At 41.8% G+C, this 21,410-nt stretch overlaps 3 protein-coding genes across 4 annotated transcripts; 1 reads left to right on the forward strand and 2 right to left on the reverse strand.

The window, feature by feature from the left end:
- Positions 1-95: 95 nt before the first annotated feature.
- LOC133471462 (ras-related GTP-binding protein C-like) lies at positions 96-4,502 on the reverse strand. Its single transcript, XM_061761023.1, has 7 exons — positions 4,321-4,502; positions 3,123-3,326; positions 2,853-3,052; positions 1,603-1,717; positions 1,354-1,496; positions 1,136-1,284; positions 96-672 (listed from the first exon to the last, which is right to left on the reverse strand). Exons 1-7 carry the CDS (start codon positions 4,498-4,500, stop codon positions 524-526), a joined length of 1,140 nt encoding a protein of 379 aa, XP_061617007.1. The 5' UTR covers positions 4,501-4,502; the 3' UTR covers positions 96-523.
- Positions 4,503-4,748: 246 nt separating this feature from the next.
- On the forward strand, positions 4,749-8,202 carry ppt1 (palmitoyl-protein thioesterase 1 (ceroid-lipofuscinosis, neuronal 1, infantile)). The gene is made up of 10 exons (XM_061761024.1): positions 4,749-4,887; positions 5,286-5,408; positions 5,788-5,897; positions 6,550-6,677; positions 6,759-6,829; positions 6,890-6,992; positions 7,147-7,237; positions 7,326-7,424; positions 7,511-7,582; positions 7,661-8,202. Exons 2-10 carry the CDS (start codon positions 5,294-5,296, stop codon positions 7,781-7,783), a joined length of 912 nt encoding a protein of 303 aa, XP_061617008.1. The 5' UTR covers positions 4,749-4,887; positions 5,286-5,293; the 3' UTR covers positions 7,784-8,202.
- On the reverse strand, positions 8,186-19,473 carry LOC133471461 (adenylyl cyclase-associated protein 1-like). 2 transcript variants are annotated; one of them, XM_061761020.1, is made up of 13 exons: positions 19,317-19,473; positions 14,620-14,724; positions 13,374-13,474; positions 13,102-13,179; positions 12,748-12,891; positions 12,577-12,662; positions 11,971-12,076; positions 11,655-11,847; positions 10,733-10,908; positions 10,501-10,624; positions 9,660-9,742; positions 9,405-9,548; positions 8,186-9,290 (listed from the first exon to the last, which is right to left on the reverse strand). In XM_061761020.1, the coding sequence occupies exons 2-13, from the start codon at positions 14,720-14,722 to the stop codon at positions 9,207-9,209; spliced, it is 1,422 nt and encodes a 473-aa protein (XP_061617004.1). In that variant the 5' UTR covers positions 14,723-14,724; positions 19,317-19,473; the 3' UTR covers positions 8,186-9,206. The 2 variants fall into 2 exon arrangements, with proteins under 2 accessions (XP_061617004.1, XP_061617006.1); XM_061761022.1 differs by having other exon boundaries at positions 19,321-19,469.
- Between the last annotated feature and the right edge of the window lie 1,937 nt (positions 19,474-21,410).

The raw sequence follows: 21,410 nt of genomic DNA on the forward strand, positions 1-21,410 counted from the left end.
ATTTTTGCAAGGACCACTGCCATGACATTATTTTATCATGCTTACTAATAATAAAGACACAACAATAAAATAAAATGGAAAGTGAATTCAGCAGATGAGCTTCAATCATCAAAATAGAAACATTTTATTAATAGAAAATATGTACAGTAAAAAATAAATCATCACGGCCTTTGGAATTGCATTTTTGGGCCTTAGGAAACTTAAATGTAAAGCCCCTGTAATATTAGGGAACTGCACAGGGTGTGTGAGGCCCATTATGGTTAAACATTTCAAAGAGAGACGAGCAGAGACAAAGATGAGTGTGATCGAAAGAAACCTCAGCTGTGCCCCAAATGTGTTGGGCTGCACAACTAACTGGCTGAGTAAGTACACAAAGCTGACAGCATCTTCACAGCAAGGATTACGCACAATTTGGGAGACTAAATACGCCATGTACGCATCCCGCGGAATTTTGACAAACCTGTCAGCGACACTAAACAAGGCGACAAGCCGGGGGGGGGGTCATAGCATTTTGCGATTACGTTTAGACGCCGTTCCCATTCAGTGCAGCATATTTTAGGCTGCTGCTCGACGAGTTGGAACTCTTCAGGACAGCACTTTGGGTGGAGGCAGCGACTTCAAACACCTCATAGATGGCTTTTCGGAAACAGTGGAAATTGTACTCTATTAAACCTGTGGAGAAAGAGTTTACGGCTCGTAATTTGCGTGAAAAGGTGGGAAAGCAATTCACGTGACACACAAACACTGGTAGGAAAATGTTGTTCTGACATAATCAATTATACGGTAAACTCACAAGATTAGGTACACTTTCACAAGCTACTGAGCAACAATACAAGATCTGCATCATAAATTGGGATTTTACGTACAAAGGTATCGACGCTCACTTTATTACTGTGGTTGCATTTCAATGATATATTTTTAATTTAGAATTTGACCCCTTCATAAAACTAAATACCAAACCATTAGGAACACCCTTTCAGTATGTTACATCATATTAATCAAATCAATCACAAATGATCATTACTGCCATTGCAATACAGCACCTGCACCAATGTTAGCAGTACATGGTAACAGCTGAAAGTTTAAGGCTTCAGTGTGAAACTTGAGCTAAAAACAACAACAAGAAAAACCTCACCTTTCCTCTCGAAACTCTCCTCTCTGAGGATGCAAACAAGAGCCAAAAACTTCGTGACCTCTTTCAAATAAAGCACGGTGGTGTTGTTAAGCTTGATAATGGCCAAGGACTCCTTGTCATAGGCACAGCCGCTGCCATCATCCAGCAGACTGCCGAGGGAGAATAAACTTGCAATGCATCGAGACAATAAAGGTCTTGTCGAATTTATAACAGCTCACCCGTAAATGCAGGAGACGTCAATGACGACATCGATCATGTCGCAGCAGAGCTCGTAGGACTGCATGTCCACAGGAGAGCTGTCCGTGGCCACGTAAATCTTGCTGACCACGTCGAACAGGAAGGCCTTCTCGATCCCAGAATGCTGCCAACACAAGAATCACGGGTTCAAGAGAGGATATCCTTTGGCGGTTTTTTGTTTTGGTTTTTTTTTAACACAAGACCAACAAGATGAAAATAAAGCAGCATACAGATATGAAGATGTTCAGGAGGTTCTCCAAAGTAGGCAACTGGGGGATCAGCTTCTGGACAACTTTGCTGAAGGCCTCGAATATGGAGTGGTCGTAGATGCTGGTCAAATAGAAGCTAGGGAGGGAACAAGATGACATTTAGGACACCAAACAAGGCTGCCTATACTGGATAAGAATTTTAGCTACGTGATAATTAGGGATCTCTTGATAGAGAGTCTTGGTGACTTCATCGGTACCCCCTTGTGAATACAATTAACATAGTAGTGAAATTTGCTTCAGCGCTTTTAAAGACATTGTCCCATAGAAAGGTAGTGGTGAATCATCTTTTACAAAGTGGAAAACAATATTCAATGATCCCAAACTCTTTTTTTTTTTTTTTTTTCTTTCTTCGTGTGTGAAATTAAGTCATGAACGAGACATCAGACTAAGTTCCATGGAGTAGCGACAATCGAGGAGCAAAGATCTGACAAAGTTATACAGGTATGTGTCTGAAAATGTGAGCAAACTTTCTGTCTTAAATGTATATTTCTGCAAAATGTGCAATCTGGATCACATCTGGAGGAAGCCCAGAGATAAAGGATTTGACACAGAATGTACACCACTAAACGTTAATTCTCAATGTGCGACACTCACTTCCCAAGCACGCACAGTAACCGTACATTTTTATTTTTAATTTGAAGATAGGTTATAGGTGGTTAACTTCTTTAACTTGACACTTCGGTCATGTCAACAAAGACATTTTTTTAATATATATAATTGACCTTTTACAACTGCATGTCATGTAATCTGTAATTTATCTTTAGGAAAAACGTAAGTGACTTACTTCTCAAAGTATGTCAAGAGACCAAATATGTAATGCAGTTTTTGCGTACCTGCCAGGCTCGCTCTTACTGCACCAGGGTTAGATGTTATTTTGCTGGAAACGTTTCCCAATATATGACACGCTGGCTAAAAATTAATTCGGACATAAACAATTGTTGCGTTAAAAAAAAGAGCATATTTGACATAGTTTTGCAAAATACTTTTTGCACAACTAAAGAGAGACACTTTTTAGAAACTGCCACCCCCAGAGAGGGGGGGGGGGGGGGGCTCCGCAGAGGCAAAACCGAGAAAGGTGAGCGTCAGACAAGCAAATAAACAATCTCTAGGAATCAAACTACTTAGACCTGGTTCTTAAAAAGGAATTCCCCGTCCCAAGCCAGGAATGAGTTTTGACCGAAAGCAGCGCCGTCTCATCATCAGTCACTTACCTGAGGTGAACTTTCTCCAGGCTAGCGTCTGCTAGGTCATCGTTGGCCCTCTGATGAATGTCTCTTTGTGTTTCTATTTTGTGGTCGTCAGAGAGACCATCAACTTTATGGATGAAAACCTCAAAGTTGATATCAGGATTTACTTTGTACGCTCTTGACACAGTCACCTGCAACTTTTCAAGAGCCTCCATGTAATCATCCTGGGAACGGGATACACAGGGAAAGACGTTTCATTTAGGCCTCATTACTCAAGATTTAATCTCATCCCACCTGGGCGTCAATGACAAAGATTAAAGCGCCTGTTCCGTTGAAGATCATCTCGCTGTCGAATGTCGGGTCGCAGAAGTCCACTTGGCCAGGGAAGTCCCAGATCTGGAAGTTGATGAAGGAGCTGCTGGAGATGTCATCCTTGTAGATTTTGTTGGTGCTCTCCAGAAACAGAGTCTCATTGGGTGACATTTTGTGAAAAACAACCTGAGAGAAAAAAAAAAAAAAACGGCAAACGTTATTGACTGATCACTTCAGTCAAAGGTTACCCCTCACGCAGCTGAAAATGTGCTTTGCGTTCCGTACACTTACATTAGAATATAAAGCACTTTGCAAAACTACACCACAGTATAATTGTTACATGGTTTACATATTTATAGTTTATACATATATTTGTACATACACAAGACAGAAAGACTAAATAGAGAGACCATATACATTGTTCTACACTAATCAATACATTTTTAAACATACACACGTGTATATAATGATAAAAATTAATGTAAAATTATATTAATTTAAAAAACGTTTTTACAATTCCATCCATTTGTTAAAAAAAATAGGACATTTCAAATTGACGGTGAAGAAAATATAAAAACATCATTATCATTCAGTTACTGGTTTGGTCTGCGTCATGTCAGAAAACGGGCAAAAATGTTGATCATTGTGTTCCAAAGTAAAAGCAGATGTTTGTAAATGTCTTTTTTTTGGGGATGAGAAACAAAGATAATCAGTTCGCTTTCATGGAGGACTACAGAAATTCTAAGGCTTTGGACAATTTTAAGTTAAACAAGGTCTCTAAACGATTTGTCCATTAATTCAATCATTAATTGTTGCATCTCTATAATAAAATATGTATATAAATAATGTAAAACGATATGTGTCACAAGTACACTTTGAAACACATTTTTGCATGTGTGATAATACGAAATACGTAATAATATCCATCCATTTGCTTATAAAATGTTACAATAATAATGTGGAAAAAAGAAATCTGTTTAATAAATACACTTTGAAACACATAGCCCTTGTTAATATCATTTCCAAAACCTGTGTAGAGTACATGCATGTCCCTCATACATGACAAAATGAAGCTGTAAAATTGTACGGTGCATCATGTCCTACATTTAACCAGTAATAATAGTTTTTTTTTGTTAGTTTTTTTTTTTAGGATAAAATCAAAAATGTCGAGTAAGTGAACCTTCTGAATGGACGACTTTCCGCTGCGCCTCCGCCCCATCAGCAGGATCCTGGGCTTGTCAGCTGACACGCCGCTCTCCACCATGTCGCCTTCCTCCAGCCCGTAACCGAAACTTTTGGGAAACGAGCCTACGATATCGTAACCCGCAGTCAACGCCGGCTCCTCGAACTGTATAGACATCGCGCACGGCGCCGAATGAGACGAAAGCTCCGCTTTCGAGTCTGAGCTGTTAATCAAGTGGCCGAATGATCCGACGAGGAATGTTGTCGATTACGTTTACGCGAGCTAGCATGGCAAGCTAACTTAGCAGGCTACACTATGTCCGGTGAAAAACGTGTAAACTTCACATTAAACCGAATCATATCGTCGTGTTGTGCAAGTAAAAAAAAATGTACCGATGCATTAAAGTGTCATTATATCATAAAAAGTCTGATCAATATGGTCTAAAGTTCGGGGGTACAAAACCAGTGGCACTTTTCCTACGGGTCCCTCCGCTTCCTTCTGATTGGCTGGTCTGCCCACCCGCTGTCATGTGATTGTGTCAGATACCGGAAGACTTCAACAACGGTGAGTAATGGTTACAAACGTCTTTTTTAGCTGCAGTGTTAACCTGTATTCTATCGTGTTGCACTCATGATAACTGTTGGCTTTATATTTGTACACAAAAAAACCGCGCTTCTTGCTCAGTTCGCTAGCTTGTGTAATATAATGTGCGAATAGCAAATAAGTACAAGGCACTGTGAACACAGTGCCTTGTACTCAGTTGAACACAAGGGTAGTGCGGTTGTGTGAATGGCCACATGTGGAAAACACCTTCTGCCATCTATTGGAAGGCCTGTCACTATACGTCGCAGGCATAGATACAATATTTGTTGTAAATACATCATTTTTAAACCAAGTATGTGAGATCGGTTAATAGTGGATGGCAATCACTGACGATGTAATTCATGCATTTATGAGTCAAGGTTCCAGGATGACAGTGGTTGTCCAGTGGTTGCTCCTGGTGGCTCCGGTGGTGCTGGTTGCAAGCAGGCCGGCTCAAGACTCCACCAATGGGACAGTACCTCTGGTTATGTGGCATGGGATGGGTGAGTACAGTACTTGAACTTTGCATTCATGTAGTTTGATGAGTTGGATGTATAGCTAAATCGATGTGTCAACAACAACAAAATGCAATAGTGTGCCTAAGTAAAGACAGTTCTTTGGAAGTTATTACAAAATGGGGAGTAGATATTGGAAGTTTTTTTTTTTTTTTTATGTACTGTCAGTACTCTTTGACTCTTACATACCTCTCATGTAACAAAGTAAAAACTATCCTGTATAATGTAATGGGCCCTAACAAGAGTTGTACCAATTGCACTGCATCTCAATAATCTCATAATGCAATGTAGATTGAAAGCATTGTATACATATGTTAATTATCTGCAGTTCTGCACTTCATTTTAAAGTAACTCCTCATGTGACCAGGTGACAGTTGCTGCAACCCGCTCAGCTTGGGGGCGATAAAGAAAATGATCCAGCAGGATATTCCAGGCATTTATGTTCTTTCATTGATGATTGGCAAGAATTTTGTGCAGGTACCATTCTCAACATCCGAACCTTTGAAAGTAGTCCAAAAATGGTATAGATGCTGATGAAATAATGACACCAACTAACTTGTGTGCCAAAGTCAAATTTCGATTAGGGAAACAATTGAATAAATAATCAAGCCTAGTGAATGAAGTAAACAGTACAGAGTGGAAAATCAACCAGTAGGCCTGTTTGTGTTTTAGTATTAAATAAAGGTTGGTGAATGAAAAACACATTTTTGCATAACATTTTGCTCAGGTTTGAAGTGTCAAACCACATTGAACTGACTTGCATTAATAATTCCTTTATCGGCAATGCAAGTATGCTACATCCAAAAAATTACTCCCTTTCCGACCTCTTTAGCAACTATTTTGAGCAACAATCAAGTGACTTTTTGGTGGTATTATTGATGTCCATGTCACACTTGCGCAAATTTAATGTCAGAAATTAAAAGCTAACTAAAACATTTACTTGGTTGTTTAATTTCACACATTGGCTAGGCAGGCACTTCACAGACTTCATCCAATTTTATACAAACAATGTAAGTCCATTTTCGATGTCTCCTTTATAATGCAAGTTTCAGTATTGATTTGCTTGCAAGATCCTCTGAATGTCTATTTCCCCTCATTCCTCAACATTTTCATGCCTTTCTGTGGGCAGGACACAGAAAGTGGATTCTTCATGGATGTGAATGAACAGGTGTCCATGGTGTGCAGTCAGCTGGCTCAGGATCCCCAGTTAAAGGGAGGATACAATGCTATGGGATTCTCGCAGGGGGCGCAATTTCTGTATGCAACTACTTTATTTTGACACTTTATACACACACAGAGTTTGCATTTGACATTACAAACCACTTCATCTCTTCGCAGGAGAGCTGTGGCACAGCGATGTCCTTCTCCACCAATGAAGACGCTCATCTCTGTCGGTGGCCAGCACCAAGGTTTGAAAATCCACCACAGCTAGATTGAATAATGTTCACAAAATAATGCACGATCCTTAGGTGTGTACGGGCTGCCAAGGTGTCCCGGAGAGGCATCCCACCTCTGTGACATGATCCGAAAGGCCCTCAACACTGAAGCCTACAGTGACCTGGTTCAAAAACAGTAAGATGTCTTAGTTCCCCATTTTGACTTCAATTTGACCCGCTCACATCCACATGCCAGTAAGATGTCTTAGTTCCCCATTTTGACTTCAATTTGACCCGCTCACATCCACATGCTCAGCAGCTTGACCTGTTGCCTTTTTTTTTTTTTACAGCCTGGTGCAGGCCCAGTACTGGCATGACCCTTTAAATGATGACCTTTACAAGAAGCACAGTCGCTTCCTGGCTGATATCAACCAGGAGAGGGTCAGTATGTATTGCATGTAGGTTGTGAAATACGGTAAATAGAGCAAAGGTTTTGAAATATGCGTTTGACTCCAATCCTACTCCAAAGGTCGTAAACGAGACTTATAAGAAAAATCTTCAGATGCTGGACAAATTTGTCATGGTTAAGTTTCTACAAGATTCTGTGGTGGATCCTGTTGATTCTGAGGTAAAGTACCAACCAATTCACTTTTGATGTGCAGTCAATGTCGTTTAGTTTTGTTCTAACAATCCTGAACTATTTCTTCTTCATAGTGGTTTGGCTTCCTGAAAACGGGTCAAGCCAAAGAGACTGAAACTCTACAGGAGAGTGTTCTCTACAAAGAGGTATGAGAGTTCCTCTAATGTGTGAAACTGAACAGTTTTTACAGATAGAATGACTATTGTTTTTTGGTCCTAATGTAGGATCGCCTGGGCCTGGCTGTCATGGACAAGGCAGGAAAGCTGGTCTTTCTTACCACAGAAGGAGACCACCTTCAGTTTACCCGAGAATGGTTTAATGCAAACCTGCTGCCCTACTTACGCTAAGACCACAAATTCCTGCCGGTCTTTCTTGCGCCAGAAGGAGACCACCTTCAGTTTACCAGAGAATGGTTGAATGCAAACCTGCTTCCCTACTTACGCTAAGAAAACAAACTGTGGGTGAGGGTCATCCTAACTACTTCGACATGGGGCTGTAGAAAGCACAGCATTCCCCTCCCATTGCACTAATCTGTAGCATGCTGAGGAGTTGAGGTTAATGGTAAAGCTAATTTATGTCTACTGCTCTTATTACTTCTTACTTGATCGGTTGTTATTACTTCCTTTGTAAAAGATTATAATTAGGTGAAAATTGTTTTTTTGAATGTGAACTTTTTTTTTTTTTTTAGAATAAATAGTTGCTATTAAAGTTCATTTCCATGCATACACGTCTAAATAAAAACAAGAACATTATTGCAACATTTTAATGAAGTCTCCAGTACTAATGAGCAGAAATCTGATTGTGGACCCAACTCCCTCCCCACAAAAAAGGTCAAAGAAAGACAATCCACAGCCTCAAAGCACTGAGGAACCAAATGATGCCAACATGGTCTTGGAGCAAGTCAAGTTGTTGGTGGAGCCAATATTAACATCTACACAGGTGTACAGTGTATGTATTATTTTAGAGGCCACATGTCATTACTTTTTGGCGGCCACTTTTCCATTTAGAAATCAACAGCAGGAGCCCACCACAACTAGTCAGGTTCAATTACACATTGCAACTTTTTTTTTTTTTTTTCCCCCATGGAATGTCTAATACTTGGGAATGTGTACACAAGGACACATGATTGTGATCTAGTTGTATTGAAATGATCCAAGACAGATCACAGATGAAAACGTGCATAAAATTAGATGTCAGCACATACTCAACCTGATTTTACTCCTAATCTATATGTTGAATGTTTTTTTTAATATACACAACAACTGTTATTTTCAATGTGCAATGTGGAGGCCATGGAAAAGATTTGTTAAGTGCTTCACTGAATTGCATATTAAGAAATAGAAACCTACCACACCCACACCATAACCTGGGGGTGGGGGAAGCCATCCGAGCCATTACGAGATCATTAGCGCATGAAGCATCTTGATAATTGTGGCTGCAGAGACTATTCACTTAACTATGATGGCTAATTTAGTACAACATTATCCGGCTCAATGATATACAGATGCTATTGGCAAAGTACTCCCTGCTGATTGGCTGGAGGAATGTTTCAGATAAAAGTGAGCAGTCCTCATTGGCTATGGGAAGAAACAGCTAAAGCTGTGATTGGCCAGGGAGAAGGGGTGTGAGAAAACGCATGACGTTCAACTCAACTCTACAGCGTGTGGGTTAGCTGGTGAGTGCGGGTCATCAGTCAGGTGGGCTTGGCGAAATGGGGGAGAGGGGCGTGTGAGGCGTCGAAAAAAGGCAGCCGCACTGCATGCTGCACCTCTATCCTGCAATCTCTGTTGATGTGGTAACGAGCTTTTCGCCATCCCAGACAGTCTTGAACTGCTCAGGAACCGGCAACTCCGACTGTGGAAGGCAACGACAAGTCATTGCATATCTTCAAACGGCACTGATCCAAGAATTGCTCTGCACGTTCCAACAAATTAGCATTTGGTGTTAAACTCCAGATGGGATACTCACAAATTCGCAATCCTTGCGGGGCACCAGGATGTTCATCTCTGAGCTCTTGGCGCTGATGATCTCACAGTTCAGAGAGTCTTTGCTCAGGAACACGTGGCAGCCATCGGTCTTGTTGATGGAGATGGTGGGAACCCGACCTATAACCTGAATTTGAAAGCCCGGTTTCTCATTTCTAATGAGTCTGTGACGTAGTTTATGCAGATTAAAATCTAATTTGATCAAATGCTTCGCTAAGACATTGCATGTTGTACACACCTGGACTTTGACATCCCTGCAGTTTATGATGTCAACAATGCCAACGACATCATCAAACACCAGGCCCATTTTCTTACAGTTATCTAATGGGGAAATCAAAGCAACACATGGGTCCCATTTGTTAAGTCAAAAACAGTGGTGCCTTGACTTTAATGAGTTTAGTCCTGTGTAAACATGTATTTTATATTTATAGCTTAAAACACGTATTAGTTGGCCTGTTATTTTGTTGTTCAAAGTTGGTTACTCTCCACGAAAAGGCAGTTCCAGCTAGACCTATGTGACAAGTGTATTGTTTCACCAAATCACTTATTGTGATGTTTTGCGACTGCTTGTAACAATTGCTTAACAATTAGCATGGCTTTGACATTGTCTTCACCTAGCCACTCCTCGTCTTCCCTTTGTGACACTTTTGTAAGACGCACATCGAAAGAAGTGAAACTTATTCACTACCATGAAGGCACTGTTCAGTGACTTACAACGCGTTGGCACATGAAGTAGAGAGAGGAGGAGGGGGGAGCAGTAATAAAATAGCGTGGACCAAGCAGGTGTTCAAGGTGGATGCGCCGGTTTTTTTTCCCTCTCTCAAATATCTGGAACGATCAGTGTTACGGCCATAACATTCAGTGAGTTCCGTAATAAAATACGGACGTTCCGTAACATTTGGCAGCGCTGGGGGGGGAACCAAGTATGCTAATAACTCAAATTGTGTCTCGCAACACAAAAGCAAAAACAAAATTGACAGCTCATAATGGGCCACTCGTAAATCAAGGTACCACTGTAGTTCAGAAATTGCCCCCACATGATCATTCCACTGGAGTGTAAAACAAACACTGATTCTTACCGATAGTGATGGAGTTGAGTTTGCCTTTGACCTGCAGAGTGCTGCTGTTACACTTGTAAGCATAAACCACTTGTTTGAGCTCAGTGTCACTGATCACCAGGTCCTGTGCACCTTCTTGGTTCTCCTGCAGAGTGCGCACACAGAATCAGGACCGGTCCGCACATAACACTCAAATGGGTTGAAGCTTTGTGTAGGTCTTGCAGCCAACTATGTGGAGGGCCGAGTAACATACCACTTTCCACTTCTTGCCTTCCAGCTCCAAAACGGGAGGAGCTGCGCGTGTCGGGGTGGCACATGCAGTGGCTCGGGAGGAAGTGAAGGGCTTTGGTCCGGCACGCATAGGAGCACTTTGAGCTCTGAGGCTGGGATTCTTGTGGGTCTTTTCATCTTCACCAACATGCTTGAGGGCTGGAAAACCAAACACATATTGGCAATATTTTACAGTGGAAACCTTCAACGTAGAACAAAATCAGTTCATGACTGACTTTTAAAGTGCTTTAATTTCCCCAAAAAAATGTCAAATGAATTTGTTAATTTATTGGTCATTTCATGGATTAAACCCATGGTTTGAATTTTGCCTAATCCAAGGTGAATTTGTCAATTCATTGGTCTATTCATGGATTAAATTACTGTTGTGAATTTTGCCATCCAGCTCCTTCTAAGAGAACAGCAAGTTTTGAAAGTACTGCAACCGTGACCAGTTGGACTTGTCCCTTCACAGGTTTAGAGAAGGCCAAATTCAATTTACCTGTAAAAGTTAGAGCGCATTTTGGGTTCATTCTGAAATTTCAGCCAGACGCTGAATATCCCTAATTTTTTAGTAGTGTACAGCACGGTGTAAAATTTAACTTACCCCTTGAGGGATCATGAGTATGAGTATTAGAAAGCCACTCAAAACTAAACTTCAACCTTAACTAAAACTAACCGAGCAGATGACATGTTGAAATGTTCGTAATCGTCTTGTGATGCCTGCTAACAGACTATGCAATCACCTCACTCGCTCAAGCGCACCCCAACATTAGTCAGAATGCATACTAGCAACAACTAGAGATTTAATTTGCCAGTAGTGGAACTCAATGTAATTCTATAGTTTTAAAGCCCAAGTCCTGACGGATAAGCTATTGTCATGCGCGCTGGTCACTTTGCAGACTTACAATTAGTGATGTCGGCCCCCTTGTTGATGGACTCAAACAAGGCATTCCGATTGAGGGCATCGCTGTCACCATGTCCAGAGCTGCCACTAAGGTTCATGGGAGGAGGCGGCGGCCCTGGAGGGGGCGGGGGAGGGCAACCGCCAGGTGCGCTTGGGGGGGCCGCAGAGGCTGTAGAAGCTGAAGCCACTGGGCCCTGGAGAGTAAATCGTTGTTTTGGCACGAGCCCATTGAAAGAATACTCTGCTTTAGCAACAATTTCACTCAAAACAAACCCGTTGGGGCAATAACTGTTGCGTTTCAGATGCCGGGTACTTACAGTCTTGCTCCAGGACAGACCGGTGGTGTGGTATTGCTTTATGTAATTCTGCAGCTCGGTCCAGATTACCAAATAGGACCGCACCCAGTCCATGTGTGTCTTGTCCCTTTGAACGTGACAAGAAGTATGGTAAGAATCACTGCATTTCACCCATTACAGTTAGGAAGCTACAGATTTTCTCCTGAGTGATGTGAACACAGTGTTGGGATGAAAACATTTATATTCACTTATGATCTGATCACTCAGGAAGCATGTTGACAAAACATGCAGTCGTGTTATCATAGCCCATTTAATCTTCTTTCAAATCCTGATCAGTATGACATCAGTGGACATTTAAGTGTCAAGTTTTCCATTTTTCTTTAACTTGTAAAACATACAAGTCAGCTTTTGAAACAGGAAGTCCAACACGTCTGCTCGAGTTTACGCTGATTCAGTAACTCTTGCCTTAAAAAGAGCCCAGAGGAAGGAAAGGAAATATGGTCCTTACTTGTTTTACTTAACAGATATTACCAAATGTATGAAACATTATGTGGTAACTTGAAAATCATCTTAGCAAAATTAGAGTCAGTGGTTAGGAGAACAAAAACGATTTGTTTTTTTTGTTACTTTTCCTTGTACTCCTTGAGCACACGGTTGGTGTAGAACATGGCGGCGTCCTGCATCTCTTTAACATATGGGCCTGGCTTTGGGGCCTAGGACAGAAAGAACCTTGTCAATAACCCCAGATATATTTTAAGATAACCACACTAACAAAGTCACACAACCAGAAACGCTCACCACGGCGACCCATCCAAGGGCAGGTACGCTCTCGCTAATGGCTGAGAGGTGGTTGAAATGTGTGGATGTGCGGTTTTGCTCGCGGAATGCCTGCACCTGCTGGATGACTTGGGACATCGGTTGCAGGAGGGTGTTCAAAACGGTCTTGACAAACAGAAAAATGGCATGAAATGGGCTGGTTTTTTTTTATTTTTTATAAATCAGGTGACCATATGTTCAGTACCTAAATAGACAACAGAATGGTTTTAATTTGAAGGATAAGGCACAAGTGACACCTTTACCATCGTGACACTGGAAAGTGATCAAAGTTTGTGTTTTTTCAACTTGTGGCAAATTAAAACATGAATGGCATACATCAGAGGGCTTCTGGGCAGAAGAGGATGTTACAATGACGTGTCGCTGACTGGAGAATGCCTGTTTCATCATTTCTGCCTGCGAGGAGGACAAGAATGGATGAGAACGTTAACTCCAAGGCAGAAGTAATTACAACACTTTCTTAGACAGGCATTTCAATGCTATCACATTAACATTTGTCAAGTAAACTGGCAGTAAAATTACAGTGAATGATGGAAGGTGTGTAGTTGGGTATATGGAACATTGGGATTTAAGTATGAACAGTTACATACATGTTTCAGGACATCGCCCCCTATCTGCTGGCTGAGGGTGTAATATTGAGTCACAGGACCGCTGATTATCTCATCAAAGGCCTCAACGAATGCAGACACAGCTGTAACAAAAAACAAAAAAAAGATCTCAGAACACTACAAAACAATTTGACAATTGGATATTTTATTTTTGGTCCTGTTCTGCTGTTAGGTCAAGCAGAATGGAGGATCTGTATCCCTTTTATGCCAGAACAGTTTTACTGTGTCACAGGAGTTTTTAAGCTGTCGCTGTGGTTTCTTAGTATTATAATTGATGTTTATTGAGAATCAGAGTCGATCAGTCGAACAGAACAAAGTTTCCAGGGGGGGGAGAGAGAAACAAAGACAAAAGACAAAGCACTAATTGTAAAAATTAGGATGAGAAAAGTAAATCATTACATATCTACAATGAAACAGATATGAGTGTTGTATGGGACTGCAGTGCTACACCCCATGAGGGAAGGACAGGACAAGGACAGGAGAAGAAGCATGCAGGACAAGTGTCGTGAACCCAGCTATACAACTGAAGTGTGGTGGGAGTGACAATGTAAATTATAAGTCTCTATGACGAGAGCGTGAGTGAGGTGATACCCAAACAATTCCCATATTCATGAGTTATTTGTCGCAATAAGTGAGTGGCCCCACCGCCAGTGAAAGAGTCCCAGTCCCAATGCCCCCCCACAGCCACCTCAGCCCCAAGCCCCACCCAACGCCCCGACTGATAGTCATTGCCCCCCCACCCCACCAAAAATAAAATAATAAATAAAAGAACACAATCCAAGTCGAAACACTGCGACGTTATTAACCATTACATCGCCGCCACCAAGCATGAGAAAAGGGTCCAATTTTGACATTTTATGGTAGTTAACTTGATTACACAAAAGTGCAGAAGTGGTGCCGCCTACAGCACTGGAGTGAAGCAGTATCGCAAGGAATACGATTATTTATTTTTTTAAACAAGTGAGACGTACATTATTACAATTGTTCAAACTGCTGTTGAGGTCTGTTCTCTACAGAATTAATTTTCTCACTACACCTAGATGCAGGATGTAACTACAAAGCTGAAGCTTTATCATTTCTTTAAAAAACAGAAGTAACCCTACCACTCTGTTCACATTTAGCAAAGCAGTATGTACCATACCATTCAAGTATTCTGCTGTGCTGTTTTTTTTTCCTCCAGAAAACTAAATCTTACTCATAATATGGGTTCTAAGTCTCTTAATATTACCTCCACTAGCAGCTCCTTCGTTGCTGCCACCGGGACCCGACATTGCCTCCAGACGGCCTACGGCCAACTCCAGCCGCGTCACCAGATTCGCCAGCTCGGCCATACCTGTGGGATTAGAAGCGATTAGGAAAGTCTCCTAAATCAGGACGAGGTGACGGCAATATGGAGTTATGCTGTTATGCTTATAACCTAGCCTGGATCTTTTCAACACCCCCATTGGTAGGGGGACGAAGAAAGACTTAAAAAAAAAAACATTTTAAAAGAGAGAGCGCACAAGAGGCTCCTAGTGAATTCCTCAGTCCAGAGATTATGAATAGCAGCATCTTCTAAACCACATGTAAACAATAACATAAACCAACATGGGCAGGTCTTACATTGGATGAGATTCTGTAAGGACAAACATCTGGATTTATGTTCCAATAGCATTATCAGTCCATCCATTCTCTACCGCTTATCCGAGGTCGGGTCACGGGGACAGTAGCTTTAGCAGAGACACGCAGACTTCACTCTCCCCAGCCACTTCATCCAGCTCTTCTGGGGGGATCCCAAGGCTTTCTTAGGCCAGCTGAAAGACGTAGTCTCTCCAGCGTGTCCTGGGTCGTCCCCGGGGTCTCCTCCCGGTGGGACGTGCCCGGAACACCTCACCAGGGAGGCGTCCGAATCACATGCCTCAGCCACCTCATCTGGGTCCTCTCGATGTGGAGGAGCAGCAGCTCTACTCTGAGATCCTCCCGGATGACAGAGCTTCTCACCCTATCTCTAAGGGAGAGCCCAGACAACCTGCAGAGGAAACTCATTTTGGCCGCTTGTATCCAGGATCTTGTTGTTTCGGTCACAACCCACAGCTCTAGACCATGGGTTAGGGTAGGAACGTAGATCGACCGGTAAATCGAGAGCTTCGCTTTAGCTCCTTCTACCACAACGGACCAATACAAAGTCTGCATAACTGCAGACGCTGCACCGATCCGCCTGTCGATCTCCCGTTCCATTATTCCCTCACTTGTGAACAAGACCCCAAGATACTTGAACTCCTCCACTTGGGGCAGGATCTCATCCCCGACCTAGAGAGGGCATGCCACCCTTTTCCGACTGAAGACCATGGTCTCAGATTTGGACGTGCTGATTCTCATCCCCGACCTAGAGAGGGTATGCCACCCTTTTCCAACTGAAGACCATGGTCTCAGATTTGGACGTGCTGATTCTCATCCCAGCCGCTTCACACTCAGCTGCAAATCCCGGCCTCGCCTGTGTGGAGTTTGCATGGACTCCCCGTGTCTGCATGAGTTTTCTCCGGGTGCTCTGGTTTCCTCCCACATCCGAAAAAACATGCATGGTAGGTTAATTGAAGAATCTCAATTGCCCTTAGGGGTGAATGTGAGTCTGAAAGGTTGTTTGTTTATATGTGCCCTGTGATTGTCTGGCGACCAGTTCAGAGTGTAGCCCGCCTCTCGCCCAGATTCAGCTGAGATAGGCTCCAGCACACCCGCGACCCTAGTGAGGATAAGCGGTACGGATAATGAATGAAAGAATGATTGACCGCTTAAAAAAAAGTGAAGCCAATTACTGCATCTGCTAACAGACATGATTAGAATGCGTGTGCATGGTTAGCTTGGCTTTATGTCCTGTCAACATTTATGACTCCAGTTCAGTAAACCCTGCATTCCATGTTATTATATTCTTGGTAAAGGTTATCTGCAAGATGAGTTGTCTCTGAAATACTTCAACCTTTGCATGCTCAGGTAAGAAAACTGAAGAATGTAAGAAATGGGAAGCAGGTCAGGACTTGCAAAAAGTTATGTAGCTACCACACTCTTGGTTTGAAAGGCACCAAGACATCTGTACAGGGATTGTGATTTATTCTTGTTGGCTTTAATTATGAAAGCATGCTCAACCAGTTTGTTATGTACTGACAGCCAGTGAGAAAGATTACGCAAGACTACTGGAACCTGACAACAGTCTCAGGTGCCTCCACCTGACCAGATGACATGGTAATGTCATCAACAATTTAAACGTGCTGCAGCACCTCTCTCTTTCAAAAAGAATATCATCTTTTGGGACATATGGGTGAGGACAAATTAGAACTAGAGTAAATGTGGAGAATTGAGAGAAAAAAGGGCTGGAATCATTTCACAACACCTCACCTTCACCCCTTTTACAGCACCACTTATTGAGAAGGAGCAGCAAATTCATTTCTGAGCCAGGCTTGCAGATATAATTAGATTAAGGAAGGGCAATCACCACTAACACCCATGACCTAATTGCCTTGTAGTGCCAATAAAAGCATTTGCGCACCTGAAGGAAGTTGAACTTTTACATTTTCTGGTGTAAGCAGCAGTCACTGAAGGAAGTGGTCCCTCAACCAACATACAGTGATAACTTGAGATACAAGTTTAATTTGTTCAGTGACCACGCTCATCACACAAATCACTTATCTTAAATCATCTTTCCCCATATAAATTAATTAAAATGCCATTAATCTGTTCCACCCTCCCCAAAAAAATGTTTAATATGAAAAAAGCACTATAATGTTGCACTGTACTTTATAAAAACACACAGTAAAGACAATTGTATAGAATGTAAGAAAAAATTAAAATCCCCATTTTTGCTTCAATTCTATAGCCATTGTGATGCTCCTTCTGTTATTATTGCCTTGGCTACCTGAGGGCAGAATAATTGACTGATATAAATGGAGACAGTCATGCCTCACTAATTGTATTTTCAGCAGATAAAGAATATATGTATGTGAGCAGTTATGTTATGTCGCCTCACCGTCTGTCTTCAATATCCATTGCTTAAAGGGTTATAATGCAGCAACACCGATGCTATTCGTCAGCCCACCTATTGTGTTTTGCATTGTTTGTTAGCATTAGGCTCAACAGACTTTCCTAACTCAAGGCAAAACCATGTGGGTTTTAAATACCCAACGTGTAATTCTCTTTGTTACATTTAGTTTGACAGCAAGCTTCAACTGGGAGTGGCAATAAACAGGTTCAAGCCTATTTTTTTTCGAAGAATTGTTTCACCATGTAACAAACTACTGCTTGTTGTGAAGTGAGTTGAGTTCGCTGCCACCTGCCTGTATGTCTAATCTCAAATTTTGCTTGCAAATCAAAGCAACAAAATGATTTTTTTTTTTTTTTTTTTAAATGGCTCATTCATATCTTAAGGAGACACTGTACAATAAATTTCATTTTAAGTGTTTTGCAATGATTCACACAAACAAACTTGTCCAGGTTTTGCCACTACTAAGATTACTCTGATTTTTGTACACTGTCCAATGGTCTGATTTACTCCAAGCGAAATTAGCATCCTGTCACAAATCTATGAAACATTCACACCTAGATAGTCTTCTAGTACATTGGAGACCTACGTACATCTGTGGGAGAAGTTTGTTGTCAAAGAGCACCACCATGCAGCGGGAAGAAAGCCTGTGAGAGGTTCAGGGGCAGTGAGACGTTCAGGTTAGGTGGTGCGTTACAGCTACCATCGGAAATTCCAGTTTACAAAAATCTAAGCTCACCTTTCAAAGTGGCTATGCTTCGCACGAACATGGAAGCTTTATTAAAATACAATTTCAGCATTTTTGGGGGGATGGTATGTTATAAAGTACCACCTGACTTCTAGTGCCAATATGCTGCTGTAACGTTTTCAACAAGGCTAATCCGATATAACTACCAACTGCTATCGCTCACTGAACTGGCACTGCTCTGGTGAAATATGTTCCTAAGGAAACGTACCAAAATTTGGTCAGCTCCAAGCAGGGCCGGAGTTCTTTGTCTGCTTTACGAACAACAAACTCGTTCAAAACTCTTTCAAGTAAGTGCACGACGTTAGCAGCACGTCAGATTTTATTTTATTTTATGTATTTGATAGCAACGCGTGTGTTTGTTGAAAGCATGAGACGAATAACGTCGAGGTATACCGAACGTGCCGGCAACGGCTCACCTCTTGGAAACTAAACCATTCAACGAACCACTTTTAATGCGAGAAATGATGGTGGGCGACGGGACATCACGGCTCGCAAAAGTGGCCGGCTGCCAGTGGGTTTGCGGACTCGGCGTCTCTGGCAAGTTCAGGCACACCTCGCAAACGTTACCTCTCCAAGGCTACAAGAACCTCTTCGTAAAGTACAATGACTCACCGAACATTTAACTGTGAACGACCCAACAAAATGTAAGTGACTGTCGATACGGAAAAGGTCCTTTTGCGATAGGAAATGTTGCACTGGCCCACCGCAAACCAGTAACCGGCGTTTGAAAAACAGTCCAGGCTCACTTGCAAATTCGGTACCGTAAAACGCCTCCATTATGCGTCTGGCTAGTTATTCGTTCCGTCTTTGTAGCTTTCGCCTGATTTCGGCATTTCCTGGTTCTCGACGCCAACACGCCCTCGCTGTTAGCACGATTACGCCAATGTGTCTTTTGCTTGTGATATGTACGGTGTCAAAAAAATAAACTTCATTTTGTTTGCTCAACTAAAATACGCAACTGGTTGAGTTAAATTGAAATACATGTCCGAAAAGAGTGCTGTGGTCATGTTAGCAACATGAGCTAACCGGTTGTTTTAGCGAGCGTCCCACTGACTGCAATGATTTCCGAATGATGAGGCGGCGCTCCGTTGTGTTTTACGGTAGATGCAGAAAACGCTTTAAAAATACAACCGAAACGACACCACGAGTGCAATAATTGTGAGCTTACCTACTAAAACGGGTAAAGCGGTGACTCGGTCGTTGATTTGGACGCCGGGTTGTGTAGCCTGAGCGAAGCAGACCAAGCTTGGGTCTTTTTTTTTTTTTTTATTTCCTGGATGAAGTTACCCAGCTGTCACCGCGCCGCGTTTCCGCCCTTGTCCGCGCGACCCGTTCCTTGGCCATATAAGGCGCGTGAGCCACACACGGAAAGAGAAATGAGGAGAAACGCGGAAAATAACCCACTTTTCTTTTCATACTTCAGGCCTGTGCCTTCTGTTACAACACACGCCTTGTTCACAATGTAGGATTAGCTTCATTCTTACTCTGAGGTGATTTTTAACTGGTGGGTCGAGATCCCAAAGTGGACCGTAGACCCGTTCTGGATAGGCTAGTACAGTGTTTCTCAAAAATACTTTGCTCTCCATGTACAGTAGCGTGCAAGGCCCAAGTGCTCAAACAGGGCAGAGATTGTATTCCTAAAAGTTCTATTTAATGTCATTATAAGCCACTGTAACATTAAGCACAGTTTGGGCGGGGTAAGTGTTTAAAAAGAAATAGTTCGGCAAAAGATATTGTACTTAAAAGTTAAATACAACTGAACTGTACTTAACGCGTGTAACTCTACTGGATAAAAAAAAGAAAGGATTTTTGTCTCTTTAACACGATGCAGTTTGAACACTTAATTAACTGATTCTTTCGCATACCTTTAGCGGGAGCCTGCATGTCACTAGTTGTACTCGATCGTAGCACACTTTGAAAATCACTCGGCCCTTATATTCCGAAATGATTTTTAAAAACGCGCGTGTTGTGTTTCATTCTTTCCACGGCACATGTGGCTGTCATGTTTGCGATGCAGGAATGTATTGAGATATCTAATTCTTTGGCTGTATTTATTTGGTGCGTTTTATTTTTCATTTTTTTACAAAAAATCTCATTTTCTTATTGTGCACTCAAATTCCATTTGCATGTGTGTACAAAGTGTGTCCGAAACGTTCCAGGATTTTCTAAACTGTCTCTGCCACACCATGCACTACTGGAAGGATTCTTCCAGGATCCTCCGCAGCTCTGTCGTCACAGCCATCTATCTAGATGTTATCAACATCTTCAAAACAGGTCCCCTTGATAACTCCTTGAGCTTGGGGAAAAATGACACAGAGGCAGTTCAGGTGAGTAGGGAGTTCGCTGAAGTATGACGATGTTCTTTTCTCGACCAGGAAATGTCAGATGCTCAGGGCAGTGCCCTGCCACAACTCTTGCCACTTATCGTGCACTGATCGAAGCAAACGTCACAGGATCTCTTCGTAGACATCCTGGAGAATCGTCTGGCCCATATTGAAGGGTAAAACTCTTGTTTGAAATTGATCCTTTGTGAGACCAGTCCTGGAACCTTTCTTACACCTTTTATGTATAGATGACATTGAAGTATTTTCAAATTTTGAAAAATAAATGCATTTCAATGAATGAGCTTGTATTTTTCTATTGTGAATTTAAGAATCCTACAGACATGTGGTTACCCTGAGCCCATAATGTCACAAATTCATTCCAGCATTATAATGTGGCCAAATTTATCCTAAGAATCCACTTGACATAAAAGGACCAGCTCAATATTGTCAGATCACATTGAATGGTTAAAGTTGTTGAAGTTACCTGAAGTTAAAAAAAACTTATTACATCATTCAAATGTTAGGACTAAAGCTTTAAAAACGCATATATAAACCCCACATTTCCCATAGTGCATCATTGCAGCTAGTTGTAATCTTTCAAACTGTCACAAAAAACAGTCTCTTCTTTTTAATCTATTTGTAATCTCAATTTGGCAACGCTGTTCCACAAGATTAAAAAAAAAAAAAAAAAAAAAATTGGAACCTGTCAAGTAAAACATGCAGGATGCACAGTACACGAAAGCTGTTTTTAAGTTGAAATTTTGACTGTTTGGAAAGGTCACAAATAACTTAAGGCGTTGGGCCTGGCCTTTATTTGATGAGAAAATAATTTGCTCAGGATGCATAATAATAAATGCAAGGGCAGATGTCCATAATAAATTGTTATGGCTCTATTGTCTCTGTTGAGTTGTAATGGAGTGGCAAAGGACAACCATTGG

Source organism: Phyllopteryx taeniolatus, chromosome 21, assembly GCF_024500385.1.
Source record: "Phyllopteryx taeniolatus isolate TA_2022b chromosome 21, UOR_Ptae_1.2, whole genome shotgun sequence".
NCBI lineage: Eukaryota > Metazoa > Chordata > Actinopteri > Syngnathiformes > Syngnathidae > Phyllopteryx > Phyllopteryx taeniolatus.